The sequence below is a fragment of the Haemaphysalis longicornis genome, unplaced genomic scaffold (assembly GCF_048455015.1).
Source record: "Haemaphysalis longicornis isolate Haplotype H1 unplaced genomic scaffold, Haemaphysalis longicornis Haplotype H1 scaffold_4, whole genome shotgun sequence".
Taxonomy (NCBI): domain Eukaryota; kingdom Metazoa; phylum Arthropoda; class Arachnida; order Ixodida; family Ixodidae; genus Haemaphysalis; species Haemaphysalis longicornis.
Genome location: NW_027526361.1, coordinates 134,390,104 through 134,400,813, shown reverse-complemented (window position 1 = coordinate 134,400,813; position 10,710 = coordinate 134,390,104). Strand labels below are relative to the sequence as shown.

General features: G+C 45.8%; 1 protein-coding gene across 2 annotated transcripts; it reads left to right on the top strand.

The window, feature by feature from the left end:
- Positions 1-43: 43 nt before the first annotated feature.
- LOC144179400 (dual specificity protein phosphatase 18-like) lies at positions 44-9,389 on the top strand. 2 transcript variants are annotated; one of them, XM_077707744.1, is made up of 3 exons: positions 44-415; positions 6,516-6,645; positions 6,728-9,389. In XM_077707744.1, the coding sequence occupies exons 2-3, from the start codon at positions 6,562-6,564 to the stop codon at positions 7,322-7,324; spliced, it is 681 nt and encodes a 226-aa protein (XP_077563870.1). In that variant the 5' UTR covers positions 44-415; positions 6,516-6,561; the 3' UTR covers positions 7,325-9,389. The 2 variants fall into 2 exon arrangements, with proteins under 2 accessions (XP_077563870.1, XP_077563868.1); XM_077707742.1 differs by lacking the exon at positions 6,516-6,645 and having other exon boundaries at positions 45-415.
- Positions 9,390-10,710: the final 1,321 nt, after the last annotated feature.

Below are 10,710 nucleotides of genomic sequence, written 5' to 3'. Positions count from 1 at the left end.
GTAGGGCCGTAGCCAATACGGGACGCGTCTCATTGAACAATCCTCCCTGTTCTGTGATTGAACGGGCGAGTGGGCGGTGGAGCGCCTCCTTTCTCAGTGCTAAGCCCGTGGTTCGAACTGCCTGCTGAAGCGGGTGGCTGCGCTCGGAAAGGATCTTGCGGCCGCCGAAGGTAGCAGGTGTTCTTCGGCGGCTCACCCGGCCTTTCTTTCGTGGCCCCGGCTACAGCCAGCGGCCGTAGCTGTTCGGGGACCGATTTTGAGATCTCCCACCATGGCCCCCCTGTGAGCCCCAGCCTCCTCATGAGCACTGACGGCCGGCTTCCCCGCAATGGCTCAGCAGGCCGCGGAGTCGCCCGGGTTTAACGAGCTACTTCCTCCTCCTGTGTCCACGGTCAGGCATCGGCTCAACCGCGCGGTGCGTATGAGTTTCAAAAAAATCTTTCGAAAATTGAAATTTCGGCTGTTCACGCGGCGAAGCCACACCTGGTCTATGAGGTGCGCCGTAGTGAAGGGCTGTAGATTAATTCTGACGATTCGGAGATCTTTAATGTAACTTAATGACGATCTTTATTGTACCTCCGAAATCGCGACCCCGTCGTTTTCGCTTTTCGCCTCCATCAGAAAGCGCACGAGTTTCCTACGCATCGACCGGCTCAGTTAGCTTACTCGTTCTAGAGCAGCTAAGCTTCTCCGACACTAACTCGTTCGTCTTTCCGTTTGCATTTTTCGGGGTCATTGTTTGCTTGAGGGTTCTTTTGTGTACCCAGGCAGCATTATTTTTTCATCTTTGCCGCGATGGATTATCGAGCATAACGGGCCCTCGCCTATCGGTTAATGTGGCCGTCTCCTTTTTTCAACACTTTTTTTCTTTTATGTGAAAATTTCTCTCCTGTTTTTAGCATGTTTTTCTTCTACATGGCGCCTTCTTGAGCGTGGCCTGGAGCCATCGGTCGGTACACTCGCGAAATAAGTTAGCTTGGCCATCTAACTTTTGTTTGTGAAGCTTGTGAATTGCACTCGAGAGAGCATTTAGTGATCAACTTTTGTGATTATCATTCTTGTTAACAGTGGCTGTTTCTGTGTGAGAACAGAATCATTTGATACTTTCTTCTATAGGAAGTAAGAAAGCGTTGTTGTGTTTAGGTGCACCACACGTTTATATGTAATTTTTCAATTCATATCACGTATAGACTTGAGATGCATGTATCTTTTTCCCTATGCTCCTACTAAATAACACAGGCAATGCTGCTAAGAGTGGTATGGATTAGAGCTCTGAGCAGGCCAACTTAAGTCCAAAACGACAAGGCTTGTACCAAGGGCCTGCACGAAATAATCAGCTGTGCCCACGTGTACACGAAATAGCCCATTATCCGAGCCCACGAACAGGGCTTCGATCCTGGCCATGGTGGTCACTTATCCTACAGAAACAAAAAAACTAACGCCCGCGTGTTAAGATTTTGGCGCCTGTTAGATTCCTAAATGGTCTAAATTATCCATCGGTCTCCATCACGGCAGACCTCACAAGCTTCAGTGTGGAAAACCTCAAAATTTCAGTGTAAACGGAAAACAAAAACGGAAGGCACCGTTAAATGGAATGCACCGTTGCGTTGTCGTTGTGGAAGTTAGAAGGATGTAAATAGTCATTTACAACACTGCACTATGACCTTGTGCATGTAGATGAATATTGTTACATTATAATGGTGCATGTTTAAAAATCGTCATTTACTGCACCGCATGCAACAAACAAGGCTGAAGCAGGTGTGACGACCCATCGCAATGTTCTATGATACGCATGTGTTGCTGAATTCGCTGCATGGAGCATGAAGTGGTATACCCGCTACTGGGATTAAATATGAAAAGATTTAGAAAACCCTATGGCATAAGAACTAACATGCCTGTTGCGCAAGGAAGCCAGGCTTTTAAATACCAACTGCGCTAAAATTTTCCAAAGCGTTCGCTGCAACCTAATAGCGTGCACAAAAAACAAAAAAAGAAATGGATCCGCACAATGCAAGCGAATTACAAGAATCTGCTTTTTCGGAACTGAAATTGAAAAAACTTCAGATATTAATTTGCAAGCACACAGGTCATTCATTGCCGGTAGTGCATTTTACATTGTAGGTTCCACTGAACTTCTACGAATGTTCTGCCACAGCTAATGAAGTTATGTGCACTGCATTGAGAAGTGTGACATTGCATTGCTAACACAACCGAGCCACCGTGAAACCATGTCAAAGTTTCGGTGCACGTTAAAGATCCCCACGGGCTCAAAATTTATTCATAGCCCCCTACTACAGGTCTAGCTTCGGCACAGCGGGGCTATAGGCACTCCCCAACGTTTGCCAACTGTGTTTGCATTGGAATACCAGCTACAGGCAATCCTTGGCATTGTGAGTTATTGAGTTGTGTTTATCTCACAACCATTTTGCAGGAAGACCAGAAAAAATGAGCTGTTAAAAGAGCTTGACGGGCCCTGGTTACGTTGCACACAGAGAAGTTAAAAAAGTGCCCACAGTTACAAAGCAGTGTAAAAAAGTTAAAACGGTTAAGAACAGTGCTCACATTCATGAAGCCGTTACCTCGTGATATCGCCATGGCCATCATCTTGTTTTTGCTGGGAAACCAACAAAACACAGATGGTGGCCAATTGAAAACTGTTCTTAAGCCCGTTCTACATGGGGCGAATTTTGCCTGCGAATTCGCAGTCGTGGCGCCGCCCGTGCGGCAAAACAATTTATTTTGCTATTTTCACTGCTGCGGAATATTGCCAAATGCTAAGCGGCGTTCACAAGAAAAGTTCGACTCTTCCAAACATTTGGAAATTCACCACGGCAACGAGAATAGATTGTTTTGGTGCACGAGCGGCACCGCAGCTGCGAATTCGCAAGCAAAATTCGCCCCATGTAGAACAGGCTTTATTGTTTTACATGTGAACAGTTTTGTAAATCTTTCCCCAGTACCTTTCATTTTTCTGCACCTTGAGTGCTGATTAGCAAAATTGGGTTAAAGGTATATACGTCAGCCCACAGAGCTAGCATGGTACACCAAAACATAGATACTGCTGCTTGCCGATTCAACACCTGGCTTATGTTCACTGTATATATATTTTATATATGTTCGTTAGTGGGCAACTAAATCCAACCCTGTAAAAAAGTCAGCACTTCATTGCGGTGTTGGAATAAGGAGCAAGTTGTTTGTGGCTGAAGAGAGGAGCAGCTTTGTTAGCATCTAAAGTTTCTGGAGACTATAGCCACTCTTTGTGTGGATAAGTTTATTACCACGAGCAAGGCTGAGATTTGTTCATTTAGTGAGTGAGAATAAAGTCACAGGAACGTTTGTCGTAAAACAATTTTATTAGGTCATTAAATTCTTCAAAATGTGTGATTGGGGGAAGGCGGCTGGGGGCAGAGCTTGCCGGCGAAACTAAAACAATTATTGAGTCTTCGTCTGCACAGATCAAGCCAGGCATTTATTAAAAGATTTGTTTTATTCTGTTTTCTGCGACCAATACTACTTTAATGATAAACATACTAGCGAGTGTGCATTTAGTGGTATTTTAGTAAGGCAAACTAGACAGAAGCTTTATCAAGTCTATGAGCATTGTAAGCGTGTGGTGCTTTTGTAATCTTGTAGTTCATTTTATTACTTTTAAATGAAATGGGAATGTTGTCATGCGTGTATTAAAGCATGCAATGCCTAAGTAATGCAGGTGTGCATATCGAGTTTGGGTCTCTGAATCGAGTATTTTTGTTTCTGAATATTCTTGCCTTAGTGTGTAAGAGCTTATAAAACAGTTACAAAAGATGGAGGTAACTTAAGTCATCAAGCTTAACACATGCGAGTGTTCACGTACTAGCAGTCCAATGAAAGTTTGGCATGCATTGCCATAAAGTTTGGGTTTTGCAACTTGGTGCGTGTACAGGAAGTATATTTTGTCATTGAGAAGAGGCTAGACATGCTAACGGGCTGGTGTGACCTTACTTCAAGCATTGGCAACAAGCAAGAGCTGTTGACTCCTCAGTCAGGCACTATACTGACAGGAAACTTCTTTTCTGCATATAAAATTTTAAACAAGCAGGATTACACTCCAGCTAACATACACATGAGTTAGCATGACTAGCTTCTTTGCACTACATCGGCGTCATGTGAAAACAGCAACTCAAAGGTAGAAGCCAATCGGTGAAGCTTAAAAAGTTTGTATGTCGTGTGGTGGAACCAACTATTATGCTGCTGTTGCTTGTGAATTTTGAACATTTGAATACTTTGAATGGTAAAACTGCATTGCAAATCGAGTAACAAAGACTATTCGCAAGGTATTCAAATTTGTGAATATTTGCACACCTCTATGAAGTAACATTGAGTCAAAGTCAAGTAGGGGTGTTATGCACCAAAGCTGTGCGTAAACCATCGGGTACACTGAGATCCATAGTAACTATTTAATTTAAGCCACTTTGACTTCATTATACGCATTGAATAAGGTACACAACCACCTCATTAAACCAGTGTTGGATGTGTCAATATGAGCTTGATTACCACTGTTCTATTTTTTTTTCTTCCAGTTTGTATTAGAGGGCTTGCAAGGCCTGGTGTGGGACCTTTAGCTTGGCTTGGTGGAACTCTTATGTTTGGAGAGACTAAATTTATCATGCTTCAACTGCATTGTCACAATGCTCCTGATGTTGTGATGTGAAATCTCACCAAGCTAACTTAAATAGTGCAGTGTTCATTTGCAAGAGCTTGCGTAAAATCATTTGCCGGAATATGTGCTTTCCTGAAATGCTGTCAGGTGTCCTTTTATATGTTGCTGCGCAGACTTCAGATGTCGTCATTTGTCGGCCTCAAGAACAACAAAGAAAGGGGATGGGACAAACATTCTTGTTATCCAGTGCCATTGCAAATACCGAAACCTTGCAGTGCTTTTAAGCTCTGGAAGAAAATACCAGGTGTAGTGCACACCAACAGTTTAACACCACACACACACCTGGGCAGTTTAACAAAGGAACTCCCCAGAAAAAGCAGAGAATGAGCCTGAGAACGAGAATGAAGGCGAAAAGCAAAAACGCCCGTGTGTAAGAGATTTCGGCGTACGTTAAAGATCCCCAGGTGCTCAAAATTAATCCGGAGCCCTTCACTACGGCGCGCCTCATCGCCTTCGTTGCGTCAGCGCGTTAAACCCTACAGTCAATCGAGAACAAGAATGAGCCTGGATGATCATAGGAGAAGCGCGAGTGCCGTAGGACAGATTCATCTGCTTAGTCACTGACCCGTGAACTTGTTTTGGCGAGTCAACACCAGGTGCAACATCATCACCTACAGAGCTACTTAGAACGCTTGAAGTTTATCACGTGGGTATGAGTCTTAGGGCTTTGCCATGGTGATTTTACGGGTGTAAACTACTTGTGTGGGTTACATTTGGACGAGAAAAATTTGAGTGGATTTGACCTCTAAGAGGTGGGGCCTTACGGTGGTCTAGTATCTGATGCTGTAAAATGCTCATTCTCGGTGACATTTTTTGCGCCCGCGATTTCGGGTTTGCTGTGCCATTCATGGTAATTTTTTGTTTCGCAGCAAATGAGTATGGAATCAATGGTTGAGCACAAGTGTTGAGAAAAGCCGGTGAGTGAAAGAGAAAACGCATACTAAAGTCAGTTTTTTACAAAAGATGGGGTTGTCTTGTTGATAGCATCTTTGCAGCTTGCTCCCTGTCTCATTTTCTCGCTTTCGTGTGTCTGTGCTTATTCATGTGTACAGCTTTGCAGGTATTCACAGCACTAAGTCGTTGCTATGACCCCTCAGCCTACAAAGGTTTGCAGGCCATCTGATTCCCACTGACACCAGAGGAGATTATGTGCTCTGGTGGATGAAGAAACCATTGTGCTTTGTTTTGGTGCTCTTGATAACATGATACACAAGGGTAGTCAGTATTCTTAAGGGTTGTTGACCAGGCTCGATCTGGGTATTCTCACAAACTGGGCCGATTGTGGATGATGGTTTGAGAGAATATTGCCTCAGTGCAAAATGCAAGTTGCTGTGCTGATGAAGTCTTTTCATGTTTCATGCTGTGTATGCATTGCTGTCGACCTGTCGTATTTGCTTGCACCTTCTGCATTCCACACGGTGTACCAATTGTCATGCATGGAACTGTTTGCTGCCACCACTTTTGTGGCTCTAGTCAGTGCGCATATTAACGTTAAGCTACGTGCATTGTGCGGTCAACATTATTTGGGTAGTAGCAGATTAGATACACTCGAGTGCAAAGTGGGCTTTGGGGCCATAGCACCAAGTGCACGAGACCAAACTGGGAAAGGGACCCAAAGCACAACTGTGTCTTTGTCCTGTGTTTGTCCTCTGTGCATTTTTTGCCACGGCTCCGGGCTAAGCCAGCATCTGTAGCAAAACTTTCGCTTGGGCTTCTCACTCCGTGTTGACAAAGGGTAGCACCGGCCAAAAAGCAGAGCCCCGTTGCGATGGACCGACAGTTTAAACAGTCACTGCTCGTTACCCTTTCTCAATAGGGCCGAGCGGCAAAGCAAAAGTTCTGCGGGCAGAATTCTTCCACCCATGGGCAGCTGCTTTTCCTCGGAAGATGATAGGCATAGCCTACGCATTGTCGATGCTAATTTCGCCACTGTCCCTGCACCCAAGGTCAGCCCTCCTCCTCTTCTGCGGCCATTGGCGCCAGCGGGTTGAATTTCTAAAGGGGCGTGTGCCTTCTCTTCCCTCGCAGTTGTCGGCGGCGCTGCTGCGGAGGATGGCGTTCAACATCATCTCGCAGGTGACGGACTACCTGTACCTGAGCGGCTTCCGGGCCATCACGCTGAGCGCGGTGCACACGCTGGGCATCACGACCATCATCAACTGCAGCACGGACCTGCCGGACATGCCCATCGGGGCGCACAACGTGGAGTTCCTGCGGGTGCGCGTGGACGACTCGCCCTACTTCGACATGACGCCCTACTTCGACCCCATGACGGAGCACATCCACAAGGTGCACATGCACGGCGGCCGGGTGCTGGTGCACTGCATGGCGGGCGCCTCGCGCTCCCCGACCCTCTGCCTGGCCTACCTGATGCGCTACCACCAGATGCGGCTGCGCGACGCCTTCCGCTTCCTCAAGTCGCGCCGGCCCGTGGTACACCCCAACAACGGCTTCTTCCGCCAGCTCATCGACTACGAGGTCAAGCTCTTCGGCAATGCCTCGGTCGAGATGGTCGAGGTGCCCAGCCTCGGGCCGGCCTATGGCCTCATCCCGGACATCTACCTGGAAGAGTGCAAGGGCCTCATCTGGCTGCACAGCATCAAGGGACTCGCCGCGGGACGCTAGGCCCACTGGTCTTGCTGTCTGCCACTGTTCAACCAGAATACTCCTAATGGCCCAGATGATGTGTTGCTTTGGTCAAGCTTCTGTGGGGACAGGCTGCAATGGACGCACTCGCGGTGCATTCTTGCTTTCCCCTCTCCTATCCTTGAAAGCTCCGCTGAACTGTCTAGGCAAATCTTCAATGTGGCTGAGTATAGGCATTTAAAAAGTGCATGCTTTTTCAAATCAAATTGGACGTGGGACTGCCAGCCCAAACCCACTTGTTCGGACAAAAGCCATTTCTTTGTCATGTAACTGTGACTGACAACTGTTTTTCCATTTTTCGCCCAAATCTGTAGGGAAGGTGTCCTTCAGTCATTGGTAGAATCGTCAGCGATAAAAAATTTACTTGAAGGGAGCTGGTGTGTAAAATCCAAAGTGCAAGTGCGCATCATGTTTTATTTTATTTTGGTTGTAACTCAAGTTCCTATGAAAAATTTTGGTCTCTGCTGGCTTCATTTGGGTCATTATGAGTATTCCGGTTTACTTTGGCCCTTCTCAAACTAGTCTTCAAAGTGAGCTACCCTATGGAGGCAAAGCACGGTGCGCGTACATTGTCTTGAACAAAAGACAGTGTTTGTGCAGTTGTTTGAAGCTCAGTCGTGATTTCACTGACCTCACAATGCAACATCGAGTTCAATTTTGAGGCAAGATCATTTTTTAAACTCTGGCTGAAATTGCCCAGCTAAGCATGAAAAATGTGGCAGCTACAGAGAAGTCGACTGCACCACAGTTGACAGGGCATGTGCCAAAATAAAGAACGTGCCAGTTTCGGTAGCATGTAGCACGTCGGCTGTAATGGTATGTCAGCATTGCAAGGCGACTTCTCAACCACAGAAAAGCATTTTTCCGGCTGGTTGGAATTGCCCGACTTTAATCTGATTGCTTGTGTTCGAACTGTTTCTAGTTCTGGGGAGGACATTTCATATGTGCAGCAACAGCCAATGCAGTTTCTTATCTACTCACATACAAATGAGTCTTTTTGAAAGGTTAACAAAAGGCATTTCAGGATGGTGGCCCTGCTTGTGTAAGTGATGCATTGCCAAAGAAAAAGTAAATTGTTACCTCTACCACCACCACTTTCTTGGTGGTGTTACACTTTCAATCTTTCTTCACATTGACTGAGTAGCATGCAGAAACGTAAGTGACTGCATAATGCAAAGGATGCCATCTTGTGAAGAACAGCGCAACAGATGAGGACGATAGCCAAAAGAAACAAATAGCACCGTGTAGGCAGTTCTACTGTCCTTATTCGTTGTTTCCAGCTATCATCCTCATTTCGTGCTGTTCCCCTTGGTGTAAGGCACTTAGTCCTTTGCCTCATGATGGGCGAACTCGTGTAGACTTGCTTGACAAGCCTGACACATCACCTCTGATTATTGGCTTCCTCCAAGAGCTCTATCTTGTGGTCTTGTACATAAGAGTGCCCCCAAGAGACCAGTCAGGATGGTACTCGTGACCGGCAGGGCCCTGGCTGCTATCTTTTGTGAGAAGTGTCCTAAATGACCTCTTGTGAGCAGTGACCTCGAGCAACCCTGCTTGTGTCTGGAAGTTGCAAGGAGCTGCAACCACATCCACAAGCATTTCTTCGTCAAACAAATCCGTATTTGGCTTCTTGGCAGCTGGTTGTTCCGGTTTGGGTCGGTAGAGGCGACAGCGAAAGAGGACGGATTGACAGAGGACAGCATCAGTTGCAGTCTCTCAGATGGAAGTGGCATCAAGGAATTTGCCCTCTCTGAGACAGCGCTAACCTTGCTGTGATTGTGGGACCTATGCAATACCCGCTTTGCACGACTTGTGCATTTCCTCTCTCTCTCTTGCCTAGTCATCTTGATATTCTTTCAAAGAAACATCCTGTGATATATAAGAAACCATTCCCCGAAATTCACTTTGTAGGGTTAACATATTGGACTTGTCTCAAATTGACTCTGACTACTACAAATGTTTTGTGTGCACTGCCACAAAGAAGAATCTCCGAGTACTGTACAAATTGTATGGCATTTGCTTCATAAAGAAGTGCTCCAAAGGACGTATTGTTGAGACTGGTTTTTAAGCAATGGAAGATTAAAGTTCTTTTGTGTCGAACTCTGTGGGTGATCTCTCATGTTGAGAAGTGCCACACAGCTCATGTTGTGGTGTTCGTTGAGGCTGCATGTAGGTGCTGCAAGTTTGACAAGTTGGTATTGGGATAACACACGTTTCCTTGCACATAAGCTGAAAACGGGAAAATGTGGATGGGATAGGCTTTAATCGACTGAATTTTGCAAACCACAACGTATCGCGGCACCCCAAAGCACATGTTTGTGTGCAGTGCTGAAGATAATTGAGTCAGCTCTTCGAAGATAAGACAGTTTGCAAGAAATATTCAGTGTGCCAAATTATGGATGAGGGTGAAAGGTGTTTAAGCACCTTTTGCAATGGCACTGCTGTAAAAGAAACCAATATTTAGATTATGCTGTGGTTTCAAATGCTGTTGTATTTAGTAATGTGAACATTTGTGTACCCCAAGGTGTACCAAGAACAGTTTTGTGCAGAGAAAACTAAAATCCTCCTTTCAGATTGCTGTGGCAAATAGACCTGCTTTGTTGCTGAGAGAGGTTGGGTTTTACTTTTTACTGATACTTGTAGCTTCTCGCATCTGAAGTGTGTATTGTCTATAGTACTTGACCATTAAAGCAGTCCAGAGAGGTGGGGACTGTATAAAGGGCCTCTATATAGCTCCTGTGGGAGCCCTTTGGGAGCTGAATCGCACGCATAGGCGTGCGCAGGGTTCTCGGTTAGGGGGGCGAAGTCTTACCTGAGCGCCCCCCCACCCCTCAGGAACTCCCGACCTCCTCCCACTCAAGGCCTAACGGTCAGAACGCAGTGGAAAGACGAGGAATTGTTATAAAATTTTTATTTCAATGAAATGGAATTGCAACGCATACAAAATATTTCTGGGTAGAAGCTTTACTTTCATGTGTAACATCGGCAAAGGGAGCAAGTCCCAGGGCATCAATTTCACAACGCGCTGCCGAAAGAACTTCCATTCTCCCATGTGCACATCTGTCTTATATGTAAACTGCAACATGGTTCCAGTGCGTACCGCTCAAACGCTAGCTTTTGAAATTCGTAAGAATTTCAGAAGGTAATATTGCCTGTTCTGAAACTCTTTTTACGCGGCTATTTTGCTCAGTACTAGGCACGTTATTTGCGAGGAGAAGTAGGAGGACAAGCTCCGCAGTAGCTGCAAATATGAAAATTAAATGATAACGTTTCTCACAGCGAATTGGATTTTAGTCCCCGCATTTCCGGGGCTGAAATTAAACGGCTTTTGGAAGGCAACATGAGGGTTCTTCGGCTACCATGAT